At 32.8% G+C, this 17,263-nt stretch overlaps 1 protein-coding gene across 3 annotated transcripts in view; it reads left to right on the top strand.

Annotated features, from left to right (window-relative positions):
• LOC123706465 (band 4.1-like protein 4) overlaps window positions 1–17,263 on the top strand; it is a 53,824-nt gene that overhangs the window by 24,228 nt on the left and 12,333 nt on the right. For 2 of the 3 annotated variants that reach the window (XM_045655782.1, XM_045655773.1), the window contains exons 6-11: window positions 12,257–12,377; window positions 12,755–12,842; window positions 12,920–13,072; window positions 13,628–13,782; window positions 14,734–14,834; window positions 15,352–15,427. In XM_045655782.1, coding sequence (XP_045511738.1) covers window positions 12,257–12,377; window positions 12,755–12,842; window positions 12,920–13,072; window positions 13,628–13,782; window positions 14,734–14,834; window positions 15,352–15,427 — 694 coding nt within the window. The remainder of the gene's footprint in view (window positions 1–12,256; window positions 12,378–12,754; window positions 12,843–12,919; window positions 13,073–13,627; window positions 13,783–14,733; window positions 14,835–15,351; window positions 15,428–17,263) is intronic. The other variant, XM_045655765.1, reaches the window with a different exon arrangement.

The following is a 17,263-nucleotide window of genomic DNA, read 5'->3' as shown; positions in this document are numbered from 1 at the left end:
TAATATCGCCTATACAGAAGATGATCTGTAATAAATTGTGAGGTTATAAACAAACCCACTTTTATATTTGTCGGACCACACCACCGAATTCGTAGATTGTTTACCTCTAAGTCATCAAGACTATGACGAAATCGTCTGCAGTAAGACGGGCCTCTCGCAATTCGTCCGTTTTCAGAGACCGAATAATTTCAATTCTTAATCTTTCATTAAACAAATATTAATCGTTCTTGTCTCAAATAATTGTAATATTCGCGTCCCTACTCTAGTCATTGCTTATGCTCATGTTCATCTTCAAGAGATCGAATAATATTATGATGCACCCTATCATTTGTCAAACGGTCTTCATATTGAGTAAAGTTTCAGATTCTCGAGATAAAATATGACTGTAGTGATCAGTAGTGAGACGTAATTCCCTCTCAGTGAGGGTTTCGGTCTAACGGGATAATAGGGGAAACCGGGTTTGTTTGTCTCACGGGTTGGTTGTCACAGCGGTCTTAACACAAAACTGAATTATCGAATAAGTCTGTTGAACAGCGCAGCGTGGCAAAAGCGATACAGTGACAACGCTGTCCCCACTTCGCGTCAGACCGCCCCGATCTGCCGTGAGGGCCTTTTTTTTAGTGGGGAAATCTTGCATAGATACCCACGGCCTCCGGGGAAGAGGCCGTGGGTTATGTCGGATTCCTACCGACCAAAACCCCACTGTGTTCCGTCGAGCCGCATCAACGACAGGGCCACGGGCATGTGTAGAATTCATCCGTGACTGCCGTGAGGGCCTCACAAGTGTTTATTGTTTTCGCACAGATTTTTGATGATATGAGGATTGAGGACCGAATATGGTCCTCATAACATCACTTTTTGTGAACGACAGCGCCCTTTAATTCAATGCGAACACCATCAGAAAAAAGGAAATATTTTTAATTGTGAAAAAATATTAATATGATTTTAACATAAAATATTATGTCTGTGAGTGTGTAAAAAAAAAGACGGGTTGCACTCCGGGAGTGCCGGCAGAAGTGAACTTGATTATTAACGTTCAGCATGTTTGATATTTTGGAATGGTATCTGTCTTACGCATGGAATATAAGGGCTAAAAAAAACATCGGTCTTACGCCTTTTCGATGGTCACGTGTCCTGAACTCCTGACGCGAGTTTTAGATTTTATACCCAACGCCGCTAAAGAAGTTTTCACTTCAATAAATCCAGCTAATAACACATCAAACTTATGTTTATAATTAGGTATACGACATGAAAATATATTAATTACCAAAATAAAATAAAATAAAAATAAAATAAAATAATATTTATTTGCTTAAAACATGGTACAGAGAGATGTCAAAATATTTCGATTGTTCATCATGTTTTGCTTAGTCTAAAGCATGCAAATACTGTCTCAATTTATATTAAATACAATATTGAAATTAATCACTTTGCAATTGACAAATATCATTCCACAATAATTACATTTAAAGGCTATAAATACAATTATAATAATTAACATTTATGGTCAAAAAATTCTTTTAAGCTATAAAAACAATTTAAGATCAACCATTTCTTTAGTTTATTTTTATATACATTAAATGTTTGGTTTCGTATACATTTAGGAATACGGTTAAATATTTTTATGAGCATGATAGGCCCACTTTTAGAGTAAAGCGCAGTTTTACAACGTGGCATACTAAGTTTATCAGGGTCTCTAGAGGGAATAATGCTCACGTTAGCCGCCCTTGTGAAATATTGGGGGTGTTTTTTTACGAAGATACAGCTCTCCAGTATGTACATGGAAGTCAGAGTCAGGACGTTTAATTTTCGAAATAGTGGCCGACAGCTTTCTAACGGTCCAACCCCGCAAATGGCTCTAATACATTTTTTTTGAGCTAGGAATGCTCTGTTAACACTTGTCGAATTGCCCCATAATATTAGTCCATATCTTAAAATAGATGACACATAACCATGGTATGCAGTAAGAGCAGTTTTTTCAGAACTTATGGCCCTTAAACGACGTAAGGCGAACACAAATTTGTTGATACGCGAACATAAATGATTTATATGGGATTTCCAATTGCAATTGCTGTCTAACATTATACCTAAAAATTTTATTTCATCGACTTCTTCCAATATAATGTCTTTGTAAATTAAATTAATGTTATACTTTCTTTGTTTATAATTATGAAACTGCATTACTTTCGTCTTTGCTAAGTTAGCCGTCAAGTTGTTTATTTTTAGCCAGTCAATTATTCTATTCAATGTCAAATTTAAATTATAATTACATGTCAGATCCGAAGTCACATTAGGTATAGTCACAGAAATGTCATCAGCATAAAGTGTGCATTTGTAGTTTGTTACGTTTGGTAAGTCGTTAATATAGAGTAAGAAGAGAAGCGGTCCAAGCACGCTTCCCTGAGGGACACCTGTACTGTTGAGCCTGGAGTTTGATCGTACAGTTTTTATGTCAGAACCATGTGCACTATATGCAATCTCGACGCACTGCACACGATTGGCGAGGTAGGATTTTATCCAATTTAATGATGGTCCTCTTATTCCATACATATCACACTTATTTAGAAGGATATTATGGTTTACACAATCAAAGGCTCTACTCATATCAAAGAATATGACCGTTGCGCTAGTACCACTATCAATATTTTCTAAAATGCTCCGTATAAGTTGGTATGCTGCTAGTATTGTAGACTTTCCCTTTTGAAAGCCGTTTTGTTCATGCTTCAATATCGAGAACTTACATAAATAATCAGTTAGTCTTTTGTGCATTATCTTTTCGAATATTTTTGAAATTATTGGAATCAGTGTAATAGGTCTATAATTATGAATGTCATGTTTTTCACCCTTTTTGTGAATCGGCTTTACAATTGAGTATTTCAGTCTATCCGGAAAAATACCTTCATCAAATGATAGATTAATCAAATATGTCAAAACATTTGCAATAAAATTAATACATAATTTAATAATAAAAACACATATCTCGTCATATCCTACTGAATTTGTGTTTTTTAAGGAATTGACTGCCCGTATAGTTTCAGTCTCCGTACAAGGGAAAAGAAACATAGTCGTTTCTCTAGTCTCGATGCCGAGTTTGCAGCTTGCAGGATCAGAGGAGACATGCTTAGTATAGTATTCATTGAATGAATTTGCAATATGTTCCGGATTCGTAACCTTTATAGAACCAGAGTTAATATATTCTAAGTAATTATATGTTTTTATTTCATCTACTTTGTCACTTATGATATTCCAAGTTGCTTTGCATATATTGTTCGCTTTACTGAGGTAAGAAGAGTTTTGATTAATTTGGGAGTTCTTTATACATTTTTTGAGCAACTTATCATATTTTTTAAAATCTTCTTTGTTTTTGGTAGAACGTGTTTTGTAGTACGTGTATCTCAGTTTTCTTTTTCTTAACGATGATATTCGTAACCCTTTCGTTATCCATTTAGGTCCGCTGTTTTGATTTTTTATTTTAATTTTATTAATAGGAAAGCATAAGTTATAGAATAGTATAAAGTAATCATGAAACTTATTAAATGCTTCATTACAGTTATTTTGTATAAAGACTTCGCTCCATGATAGGCTTTTTAAACATTTTTGAAACTTGGTAATATTTTCTTTACAAAAATCACGCCTTTTTATATGTGAAACTACGGGTGAACTTTTTTTTTTAATAGGACATAATAACGTTTGGCCTGTCTCATGATCCGAAAGACCAAGTAGATGAACTGCACCTTTTGCATTTTTTATGTTGCTTATAATTAGATCTAAGCATGAGTTTTGTCTCGTCGGTTCATTAATATGTAGGATAAGGTCATAATTTAGGAGAATGTCTTGCAAGCTTTGAGATATATAATTTTCTTTAAGAGTATCAATGTTCATATCTCCCGTCAGTATAATTCTTTTTTTGTTATTTTTTATCAGTTTATCCAGTAGTATTACAAATCTGTTTAGGAACTCATTTGGATTAGAATTAGGTATCCTGTAAATGCATATTATAATTATATTCATAGAGCGTATTTCAATACCGCAACACTCAAAGACCTTTTCCGTAGATATTTCAGTACAATAGGGGACTGGGGTACATTCTATTGACTTATTTACAAGTATACAAACTCCACCGCGTTTTTCCTTACTCCTTGAAAAAACACTACCCAACTTAAAATTTTTAAGTCGAATATTTGTCTCATCGCCCAATCTTACAAATGTTTCGGAAAAACAAATTACATCAATATACGTATTTTCAGATAAAAACTCATTCAGTATAACTTCAACTGCTTCTAGTTTGTTCAACAGGCCAGCTATATTCTGATGAAATAACGTAAAATGGGACGTACTTAGAGTTTTACACTTTGATTTAGCCGAAAAAATGATGACGACGATTCATTGGGTGCAAGGTCTATAGAAATTTTATTTTTTTCGCGAATTTTATTATTCATCATAGAAAATAAGTAAGGTATAGTTCCCTTTTTAAGAATAGGATTTAATTGTTTAGGCTTACTCTGTTGTGAAACTGCGCTTGTTTTTAGTTTGAAGTTTTTTAAACATAAAAAGTGGTCAGTATAGAATTGCATATCGATTAAGAAATTGATACGTTTACAGATATACTTTATAGAAGGATACATGCTATAGTTACATACGTTTAAAAATGTACAATTTTTATAATTATTACATACATGCAATAACATTTGATTTAACTTAAATTCATTCAAAAACCTATTTTGAAGCACATTAACAACTATTATTTTTGCATTCTTGAATGATCCTAAAGTCTTTGTTAAACTCGCCATCAACTGAAAAGGATTGCTGTCATTTTCACCAATAGAAATAATTAGGTAATTATCATCATAGTCTCTCAACATATTGCTACAAGAAAGGATGTCTGTAGCGGGGGCATAGGGCTTCGTAAAAGACTGAATTTTATATTTTTGATACTTGGTGTTTCGTCGACTGCGGATTAGCATAGGCGCCAAACCAATGAATTGTTGTCCACCAATTATAAGTATTTCAGGATCACTTTTTGGGACATCTTGAATACATTTTTGTGTCTCATCAATTGGTTGGAGAATAGATTCGTTTGGAATATCCTTACATATTTTATTGATATTGTCATCTTGCATATTTTGGTAGGTATTTGCGATCTGATTATTTACAACTGGACTGAAGCTCTTTGATGACAATTTTTTAGTGTTTTTTGTAGCAGCGCCATCTAGGGATTTAAGTTTACAAACAGAGGGTGATTTGGTTTTCGTAGTGGCCTTGGGAGAACTATTTGCTCTTAAACGATTATTTTCGAAAAGAAGATTTTTTATTTTTGAGTTAGCTGTTTCTAATTGATTTTTCAAACATTCTATTTCCTCTTTTAGTACATTAATATCGCATTGCTCAGTTGACAAGTCCGGTAAACTGTGGGTTGATGATGTAGACAGAAACGATGTATTAGGCGACTCAATTATGAAGGCAGTTTTATTTTTTCTTTGCGTAACGAATTCTTCATCCATCGTTAAGCTTTAATAATTTCTAGCGTCGTGAGTAATGTTTGAAATTTTAAAGAATAATTTCAGTACAAATATAGATTTTTAATAGAAAATAAAAAATCGACGACTGCCTTGAGATTCGAACGCGGTATCTATCGATTCGTTCCTCGCGTCGCAACCATTAGGCTACATGAACTTAATCTCTGATGTCGAAAATAGCGTATTGGTTATAGTAATAAAATTTCTGTTTCTTTAGAGAGAATAAGTATGATGTTTTGTCTATATCACACTTGCACAGAATCGCATTTACTTCAACGGTTTTGTTCAAAGTTATTTTCTTTGTTTGATTTTTTCAAATTATAAACACTTTTCGGATGTTTTGCGATAAAATAATCGTACAAAATAACACTAGATGCACTTTTTACACGGTATTATTTTTGTTTTTATGCACTTAGTCACAGTAATTTATTTAAAATGTTTCGAGTGCATTATCGAAAATTTATTAACTTTAGGGCTGTTACACGTTTAGATAACACTTGCTGATATTTATTAGAGATAACTAAAGATTTTTAAACACTTTTAAGCACTAGATTTGCATTAATATATTTTTAATTATACAAAAACTACAGAGACGATGTTTACACAGGCACAGCGCCATCTGTCTTCCAAGCAATAATTATAATACAGATAAATACTGAACATAAGTATAATAGTTAGTATTAAGTAGTATTAGTTAAAATATACTTTGACTGTTAGTCAAAGTTTATTTTTACTAACAACATTTAAATGAAGAAGAAATAATAATTACCAACGAACTAACCTTTTCTATAATACTTAACGCGGCACATTTTTCAAATTATCTTGCTCAACTCTGCTCAAACATTTGAGGGTTTTGTTGGAACTTTAATGTGTCAAAACTATGATAGGTATATCTAAACTACGATACTACTTGAAATAACTTGCATGCGGAAATGCTCATTATAATTGTGAATCTAAAGAATAACTAACAACATACTATTCAATTTTATTGAGCTGATGAATATCTTTTGCCTGGAAGAGATCACCGTCTCCTAATAAATATACTGTGTTTTCTTATAAAATCGTTACATAATTTATTTTATTTAGTAGTTTAGTTTTTGTTATTTTTATGTAAAAATGAGCTTGAGCAATGAGCTTATACATATTTGGCAAAAGTATACATAAATTTTTTATAATTTCAGGACCGCAACTTAAATGGGGCGCTCGGAAAATATGCCTATGGGTTATTAATAGAGAAATGATACACAACAAAGTTATGTTGGATCCATTTTATTTATAAATAATGAAAATGATATATTTATAAAATTTATATTTTATAGTTTGTTAACATATTATTAGTTATGTAAAATGATTAAAAATAAATAAATGAAGCAACTACGATTCAAAGAAAACATCTTTTTCAGTGTGAAAATGCTCTTAGCAATCCTGGATGATGAACTGTATATCATGTACTCTCATCCCAGTACGGTCGGTACCTCGATAGCCATAACGATAAATATTATAATCAGATAACCGCAAAGTCAAAATAAAAACATTACTTGTACAGTTGTGAGTGCAAAATTTACGTTTCATTTGGCAATAACATTTTTTCGGTACTAAAACGTAGTAGTTTGATATGTGGCTGGCTGCCCCTCCTCTCCTTCCTGAAAAATATCCTCCAAAATTTCCCGAGATACTTCCAATGATTGAACCATTATGATTAACACTATTATTGATATTGATCAATGATTGAACCATTGGACGTTGGACATTAACTTCAGTCAAAAATTAACGAAGCGGATGATTACTAATATTTCCACTTAATCCTCGCTGCCACTATCTTTATCACCAAATCATCAATTTTCAAGTGGTGTTGTAAAATTGTCAGCAGAAATTGTCTTCCAAAGGCGATATAATTTTATGAGCATTGAATCTGTAAATAAAAATATCAAAAATAAATGGAAATCTATAAAAAAAGCTACTTAAAAATAAAATTTTATCAAAAACTACTGTTCCCAATGCACCTCAAAATCGTGTAAAAGTCATTTATAAAAGAATTCATCAATTCATCATTTTATTATTTCATTCTAAAATTGTAATATAATACCAACAAAAAACATGAATTGCTATCATTATAAAAAAATAAATACCTGTATGTAACAACTTACCTTTAGTGGGAACGCATGATGGTGAAAATTCACAAAACACGAAGATTGCATTTGATATTTTTGGTTTTATGGCATTCAATAGTCAAAAGTCGATTTCTCTGTCCCTATGTCCCTTTGTATGCTTAAATCTTTAAAACTACGCAACGGATTTTGATGCGGTTTTTTAAATAGATAGACTAATTCAAGAGCAAGGTTTTAGTATATAATTTATTAGGTTTTAGACAAAGCGGGCGAAGCCGCGGGCGGTAAATTTATAAAACACGAAGATTTTTAAAATTGTAACTAATGAACACAATCAATATTAGATTAATTACTGTAGATAATGGTGTTTAGTTTTACTTAAAATAATAAACATCTACCCTCACTTTAAAAAAATGTAGTATATTTATTATTTACACGAAATATACCTTATAGGGAATGGAAGATATGGGTTAAAGAGTTAAATAAATAACATGATTATATTTAAATTATTAATTTTCAACAGTGTATTCAGTAGTGTTAACATGTAAATTGATTTGATTTTTACGAAATCTCATAGATGGCGCTGTTACAAAATTAACATTATACAACTTACATTCTTTAAACTATGTTTCTCTTCCCAAGTTACTTAAATGGCATAATTTTTATAGTTTCAATCTAGATATTGTCAAACAACATTTATATATGCGTCATTTAATTATTAATTTCCAATAGTTTCAATAATTGATTTTTATAACACTTCATAGATGGCGCTGTTTCAAATTTGTCTTTATACTGCTAAGATTCATTTAACTGTTTCTCTGCCAAAATTACATAAATGACGTAGTTTTTATAGTGTAAAGGTAGATAATAGCATGGCTTACTCAAAAACAACATTTAAACATGAGTCTTTAGATTGTACGCTGTCGTAGTACACGGAATAAATAAAGGTATCACAGCTCCTCCCCCGTAGGTGATAGCTTGATAATATGTAGCCTATAGCCTCACCCGACCTGTTAGTAATATTCATGCAAAATTTGAAGTCAATCTATGCAGTACTTTTCAAGATTAGCCCAGACAACCATACAGACAAACAGACAAACAGACAAACAGACAATAATTCTAAAAACTATGTTTTTGGCTTCTATATCGATTAAAGATCACGGCCCAAGTATTCTTTTAAAAAAATATTCAATGTACAGTTTTGACTTTCCTACGATTTTATTATAATATGTATAGATGTTAATTCAATTTTTGCACTTACCACATTTAGATTTCAATTTTTCGATTGAAGCTTTCTGAATAATAAAATGAAATTTTCAGGGTAGCTACGTGATAGATAGAGCAAGTTTTTAAAAGCAAAACAGAAAACTTTTTTTTTGTGATTTTATTTATTTACGGGCCCTTGAAGTTGTGAACATACTGGATAATTTTATCTTTCTTGGCATTTAATTCTTTTTTTTATTCCATTCAAACATCTAACGATAGTAAATGTTACCATACTGAATTGGCCTATCTTTCAGCTTAGCAAACAATAAAAAATCAACCATTTAGCGCAATAATTGACGTCACCATGAGTGAAAATATCATCGTACTCGGCGATAGATGAAAAATTGAAAAAAAACGTCATAACTCCGAAATACATACATGGGGGTGATTCGGATAGCCCTCTAGGTCCTTAACCTCCCAGCTTCCGTTCATCACTACTTTTTGGGACACCCTGTATATAATGTCTGTGTTTTATTTATTTATTTATTAATTACCCAGCACATACACCATACCAAAGGATACAATCCATCTGTAAATAATATCGAACGACAAAACTCATTAATTTGTTTCATCAGCATAATGATCTACCTATCTGTATTTTACACTCAGTATTAGCACAGATTAGTATTAGCACCGTCTAACAAACCATATTTCTATATACTGTGAAATTAGCGAACGATGGGAAGGTAATTCGAATGCGTTATTCAAAAGGTAAACGAGCCATCAGCGGCGAACATCGTTTGCATCTAATCTCGTTCGCATCAGCGAATCTAGCAACTCCTTAGGGAATCGTGTAAGGACCCCGCCCTCACCGCAACTCTTCAAGGTGTAATGTCGTGTTTGTTTTTTCACGCTCGTGAATGTCTCTTAGAATTATTATAGGATTAATGTGCTATAAAGACATGAAACGATTTTTTTTTTACTGTTCTTAGACTTAATTTTTTACAACAATGCATTTTTGACTAACCTACCTAAATTGTTTAATTTTGAAATAATTTAAATACTCTTATAGCAAATAAAATTAAATAATTTGCTTACCTGGTTAACTTTATAAGTATTCAAAGAAATATGTACATAACAAAATTCATAATCTATTGTTACCCTATACCTATGCATATTTTAACAAGTAAAAGTACTATAGCGAGAGAACCAAATCGTGAATTTTACTTACTATCAACCCTTTATTGTTCACTAGCTGTTCCGCGCGGTTTCACCCCCGTGGCTCCACTCCTGTGGGTCGTAGCGTGATAATATATATTCTATAACCTTCCTCGATAAATGGGCTATCTAACACCGAAAGAATTTTTCAAATCGGACCAGTAGTTCCCGATATTAGCGCGTTCAAACAAACAAACAAACTCTTCAGGTTTATAATATTAGTATAGATAAGCACGTTAATTTTTCAGCACGCTGTAAAATCCACTAACACTATATTAATAAAAAGGATATTATTTAACCTGAAATAAAACACACAAAAGCTACAAAGCATGATATTTATTTAGGGTAATTTAATTAAAATATATTAAAGCTAGGTTTGTATTATGTATATTGGTTTTGCCCCACTATTTGTAATCATAATATGTATGTTCAATTATAGCCGACTAACGCTATATATTTACTAGTCAACACAAGAGGTTAGCTATGCAAATATAAACTGTGTTTTCGTCGAACGTTAGTATCAGTTATCGGCTTGTAAAGTCCTCTTAGTTGAGACGTACAGTAATTGTAGCGATGTTGTCCTTCGCAACAAATTAGTGGACTTGGGAAACACTTGGAATTAATCAACATCACGGTCAATCGCGCGGATATCTGGTAAATGAGACCACGCGACCGGCTCCTTCAAGGCAAATTGAATCGAGCGAAAAAAGCCATTATGACAATATGTCACAGTAATGTGCCACAATATTTTATTACCTTTCAGTGCTGAGCTTCAAATTGAAAAATGGGACATTTTAAGTTCATTAAATGACACGTATATTTTTCAACCGAACGAATGTTTCAGCCGATATTTATTAATAATAATTATCTGCTTAATTTAGTTTGAGATCCATATTTCATAGCATTAAAAAGAAAACTAGTAAAATTGAACATTTTTACGTCTATTAAGTACTACAAAAATAAATACGAGAGAAGAACGAAATCACATTATTATTCGAATTTGTTGTATTGTTCCTTTCTGAAGAGAGTACGGTTGCCGGAGAGTTTAAATATAGTCGCTTTTAAATTTATGGCTCTCGTCTACTCCGTATTTAAAAACAAGTTACATTTAAATATTACGCCAAAAATAACTCAACATGCACAAAGTAGTTATAACAATAGTTTTTTAAGTTTTAAACTAGCAAGCGTTTTATTTTCGCAAGTAATATTAAGGTTAGAAAGTTAAATAAATATATAACGTAATATTACACGATGTCAATCCTATGTAGTTCACCAGATGTTGCGATTTCCGAAGCTAAAAAAAAGATAGATGACAGGAAATGAGTGTCAGCATCACTCACCGAGCCCTTAGTTTTTCTAGTACGTTTTCCAAACATGGTATTCCTTTTTATTTTCTCTTTACATCCGCAGTTTTCTTTCACTAGAAGCACGATGATCTATTTTCCCCTTTATAGTATATCGAATGTAGAAAACACAACACGTTAGCTTTCACTATTACCGTACTTATGGCGTCTGGGATAAGATTACATTGTGTGTATTTGTTTAGGACGGCAATTGTTCCTGCTTAAGTAAATTAATTACGATTTCGTAAGGATCGTTATGGAGCTACAAACACAAATAGCTCTGCTTCGTTATTTAGTGACGTACGTGGACTGAGTTTTTATCATACATTTGTGAATGTTTTAGGAATGGTTACAACTATTAAACTAACCACGAGTTAGACAAATTTTATGTACTGATCAAAATTATTCTGATGCAGTTAGGCAAATATAGACAAGCAATAATAAAATCAGTTAAAATAAATGTTTATTTTAATTTATTTATAACAATTAAATATCAGTAAAATGTTGTACCAATAAGAATATAAGTAAAGTCTGTGTTAACGTTGGATGTTATCCAGAAGAAGTACAAAACGAACGTATCCATTGTTTTCTATGCGTAAATACACATTCCCATGTATCGCTATCTACATTAGAGAGATATGAGCCACACTACACGTGGCCTCAATTCGTCCAGGGATATTGCTCTTAGAATAATGAGACTACCATTACAAAGAGATACTAATGGATAAGTTGTCTTTCACTGTGTACTTAAAATGTATGTGTTACAAGGCTTTATTGGTCGGGCGAAATGCCACATCAGTAGATTAGTGCCTCAATAATGTGATCAATGAGCCGAGAGATGTTTAATGGCGTATTTTTTGCACAGCCGAGCTCGGAGATTACGATCCCAGAAGGCACGGGCCAGGGTACGTGTCAGAATTTCGATTCTTGACTCATCAAACACCTGAGCTTGAGGGTCGGGCTGCCGACATACATAGGACATTGACGTGAGTAATGATGATACATTTTGGTCTAACGGTGATGTAGGTTTGTAGTTTGAAATCGTTATCTTAACATAAATTGTTGAAAGCTTTCAGAATATATATTTTACGATACATGAGTTCAATTAAAAGGAGCAAATGATTTGCGATAATTATTTTAAATTCATTTTTAATATTATATTGAAGAAGGAAAAGAAACAGCAACAACTGCAAGTTTTCATACTACTTATGGCTTGTAAAGCTATACTAGTTGCTATTACGGCATGTAAATACTGTCTGTGTAGGTAAAAAACTGGCGCATTTCTTTATTCGCGTGGCTTTTATACGCTTTACCATAAAGAAAATTAATTACTTCAATAATTCTAAGGCCACATTTGTTGCAGGGGGATTTCGCCCGCGCAAGCTGAACTAAGCTATTTGGACAAAGTAAAATGGCTCGATATGTACGGTGTCGATCTCCATCCCGTCTTGGTAAATATTAAAGCGTCAAACATTTTTAACACTTCGTCATTTGTATATATTGAACGGAATCAATCTATTTAATACAGGGCGAAGACAGCGTGGAGTACTTTTTGGGACTAGCGCCAAGTGGCCTGTTGCTTCTACGAGGAAAACACACAGTCGCTACCTATTATTGGCCGCGCGTTTCAAAACTCTATTACAAAGGACGATACTTCATGATTCGCGTCGCAGATAAAAATGTAAGGACTGAAATGTATTTTGTTTTTTACAAACAATTGGGGGAAACGCTTGACCTGCTTTCGATTCGAATCGCTGTTATCAGATAGAGGGCTGTATCAAAAGAAGTGACTCCACCTACCGTTTTCTTGAAAGACATCCACGGGCAGGCAATTACAGATAAGTCGTACAGAACTAAGCGGCGTATTTACCGCGCTGCCGACTTGAGCGATAACGCGCCACCAAACTCCCACCGAGCTCTCGTCTTATTTGTATATGCCTTTGAAGTGTATAAAAATAGGGGAATGGTCTTTAAATTACTTTTAAATTTTTCCTTTGAAAGGATATTGATCAAACGCGAAAGGTATATCGTTGTCTTTATATTTTATGAATATCCGACGACGGTCTAGATTTTAAATGTGAATTTAACTTTATTTACTGAAGCTCAAAAGGAGCCAGACAAGCTTTTACCCAAAATGTAAGTTTAATTTGTTGGTCTGTAGGATGAAAGTTTTGACTCAATTTGAATTTATTAGACTCATGTTCTTGTTTAATTAATGAACTTGTGATGTTTTTAGAATGACACGTCAACGTATGGCTTTGAGTCTCCTACGAGGGCAGCTTGTCGACACTTATGGCGGTGCTGTTCTGACCATCACACGTTCTTCCGTCTCCAACAATCTTCACCAGCATCTGCTGATATTTTCACACTCGGCTCAAGAATAAGGAACAGGTAATACATATCCGTTTGTATTATCTGACTAAAGATATAGATTATTTGAAAAAAAAATTAATACAATGTTTATAACAAAACAATTATCGCCTAAATTACACGCATGATAAACATTGTCAACTTATATCATTGGAATACGGAAACAATATCTTTGTACTTACACGTATTTAATTTTTAACATTTGTGTGTAAAATTAAATAATCTATTATAAATAATATATATAAAAAATCGAGAACACTACATTTCCAAATATAGAATGTCATTAGATACCAATTACCACTAAATCCAATCCTAGAACAGATTAGGCCTTTCATTTGATACATTTGACCATCAAATCTTGAATCAAGGTAGTAATTCTAGCTTATAATGAAACCATCGAGCTGATCAATACAGTAATAATAACAAGCCAAGGCTGTTAGTTGATACACCCCAGATATATCGTATAACTTCGTAATAGTAAACATTTATGTTAGAGGCTGATTTAAGCACTAGAACTTACACTTGACCGACTTCTGTTTTACTCTTATAACTATTAACTATAACTAATAAGATATATCAATTTACTAGCTGTCCGGCAAACGGTGCATTGTCTTTCTCTTATCACTTAGGGGTATGAGAAAATAGATGTTGTTTGATTCTCAGACACATGCACACAAAATTTCATGAAAATCGATCAAGCCGTTTTGTAGGAGTAAAACTTCAAACTTCACGATACCAGCAATTTTAAATTATGGTTGACGTAATAGATCGAGTATGATATTTTCAAGAGATAGATACAATATCCTTGTTATTTAAATCTTTATAAAATGTATTCTGAATAAGTTGAAGTCGATTGTTTCAAAGCTAGGCAAAGCAAACTACAGAAAAACTATATTAACGTTCCGTACAAAATTATAAAACAATTTCCATTTTAGAAGCAAGTTGTAATAATGTAATATTGTATTTAATCAGCAGCAGCCGAGGCAGCCGTCCGCGGCCGCCGCCGCACTTCACTCGGACACCCTCGCGTCGCTACGTCCGACCTCACGCCTCTTATACTTCTTTACACGACGGTAAAACTCACTTTTATATTATTTTCCAAGCTAACAGCGCCAGTAAAATCCCTTGAAAGCAATGAATTAATAACTAATGAAGTTCCAAGTTTTCAGCTTAAACTCGTTACCTTATTTAGTATCCTTTACACACTTTATAGAGTGACAGAATTTTACTTCCGTTTCTATTAACGTCATTTTCATAATAAAGTTAAATTGAAGAGATTTATCGTAGGCGGTTGACCCCATTTTTTTCGTAAAACGTTATATTTTTTAATTTCATGCCATTAGCAAATGTCGAATAACGAATGTAGAGCAAAATGTTTTGTAAACTGAATTTGTTTCGCTTAATTTGATTTTATAATTCCCGTGTGCCCAATGGCGAATAATTTCTCTGTTGTTTATGACATGTGTGCAATAGACATGCTTTAATTGGAGTTTGTTTTTACGGCATATCTATGTTTAAAATGGGCTCAATATTATAACAGTACTTACTAATAATCTTTAATTCTATGTATAATAAGTAAATTTGTTGCAGTGCCAAAGCTAGAAGACTTAAGAATAAAAGACTGCCCTGAAGTAAAACAACCTACCTCAGTACATCGACCAAACTCGTAAGTACTCTATTATTATTTTTACGTTTCGCTTTTCTTTCCGCATTTCGCGCATAAGTTTAATCTTCTTTAGCCGTTCCAAATGGAAATATTTCGGTGTTATTGTTTGTGGCGCTATATTCCTTTGCAGTTTGCGAATATTTTTGTTTTAAGTGAATAAAACCTTGACTGAGTAAACAAGGCGATGGAAATTCAAATATTGGCTTTAAAAAATTCCACCGCGCTTGAATAGTGAGTAAGGGCCAATTTCTATTTGAAGCGCGACCCGCTCCGAGTATTAATTGGAGATATAAATCTGATGAAAACGGTGAGGCTCCGCGAGAATCCTCCAGACTATTTAATGTCACTGTGTCAAGTTCCGCTCCTGATGTACCTAATCGTATTATCTCTAAAAGGTTTTTGAAAATGTATTATTTTAAATGGTTCATTTTTTTACATGGTATCTACACATTTGCTATTGGAGCACAACCTTACGCTTTTAAACAGTTTTTACAAGAAAAATACGAAAAATAAATGGACCTGGATCTCCCCCGATGGCAAATATAAAAATGAGATCGATTACATGGCAACAAATTGCAAAAATGCCTTCTCCAATATTTCAGTTTTGTCAAGATTTAACTTTAATACAAATCATCGTATGTTAAGAAGCATTATGAAACTAAATGTAACAAAACCACCTAGAAAATTTATTAAACCACAAAAATCAGAGCAATTTAACGTAGAAACTCTTAAAAATATTAGCGAACATATTAAAAAGGCAACTAAAGACTTGACAATTGAAGACCAAAATATAGATGTCCTGACAAAATATGGAATATTGGAAAAACAACTAAATTTAGCAAAACCCAAGAATATTAAAAACAATAAATACAACCTAACGAATCAAACATTACAACTAATAGAAGAAAGGAAAAAACTACTTTCTAACAAACCAAGAAAAGAAAATTTACATTTAATAACTAAAATTAGCAAGGAAATTAGAGAAAACATAAGAAAAGATAGAAAGGCGATACGACAACAAGCTTTGGAAAACCACATAAAGAGAACAGGAGGTGTAAAGAAAGCATTTAACGAATTAAAAGAAATAAATAAGGAATGGATACCTAAACTTAATGACGATTCTAGAACTGGAAATAAACGTCCTTCAACTCAACGAAAACATATTTCCGAAATAGCCACAAAATTCTACGAAAACCTATATGCAAATAGAGACAAAATTCAAAACAGTGGAAACTTACATAGAAATGACATTAAGCAAATAATCGAACCAGAACCTGATATAATTCCCAGTGAAATAGAAAAAGCTATTTACAGCCAGAAAACAGAAAAAGCATCGGGGCCAGATAAAATTTCTAACGAGCTTCTGAAAGGCACTATTAACGAATTATTACCAATACTGACTTCAATATTTAACGAAATAATTAAAACGGGTGTAATTCCAACACAATGGAAGCAGTCATACATCATTCTTATATTCAAGAAGGGTCACAAAGAAGACATAGGCAACTACAGACCCATAAGTCTGATGTCGAACATATACAAAGTTTTCTCTAAAATTTTACTGGGTAGGATAAGCAAAAAGCTTGATGAAAACCAACCACGTGAGCAAGCGGGATTTAGACAAAAATACTCTACTTTAGACCACATACATACAGTGAAGCAAATTATGGAAAAATATAAAGAATATAATAAACCATTGTATATGGCATTTGTTGACTATTCTAAAGCTTTTGATAGCATAAGTCACAGTGCAATATGGCAGAGTCTGGAACAACAGGGCGTACCTACTAAATATATTGACATCATTAAGAGCATTTATTCGCATAGTAAAGCAAG

The sequence above is a fragment of the Colias croceus genome, chromosome 1 (genome assembly GCF_905220415.1).
Source record: "Colias croceus chromosome 1, ilColCroc2.1".
Taxonomy (NCBI): Eukaryota; Metazoa; Arthropoda; class Insecta; order Lepidoptera; family Pieridae; genus Colias; species Colias croceus.
This window is presented reverse-complemented; position numbering and strand designations above follow the sequence as displayed.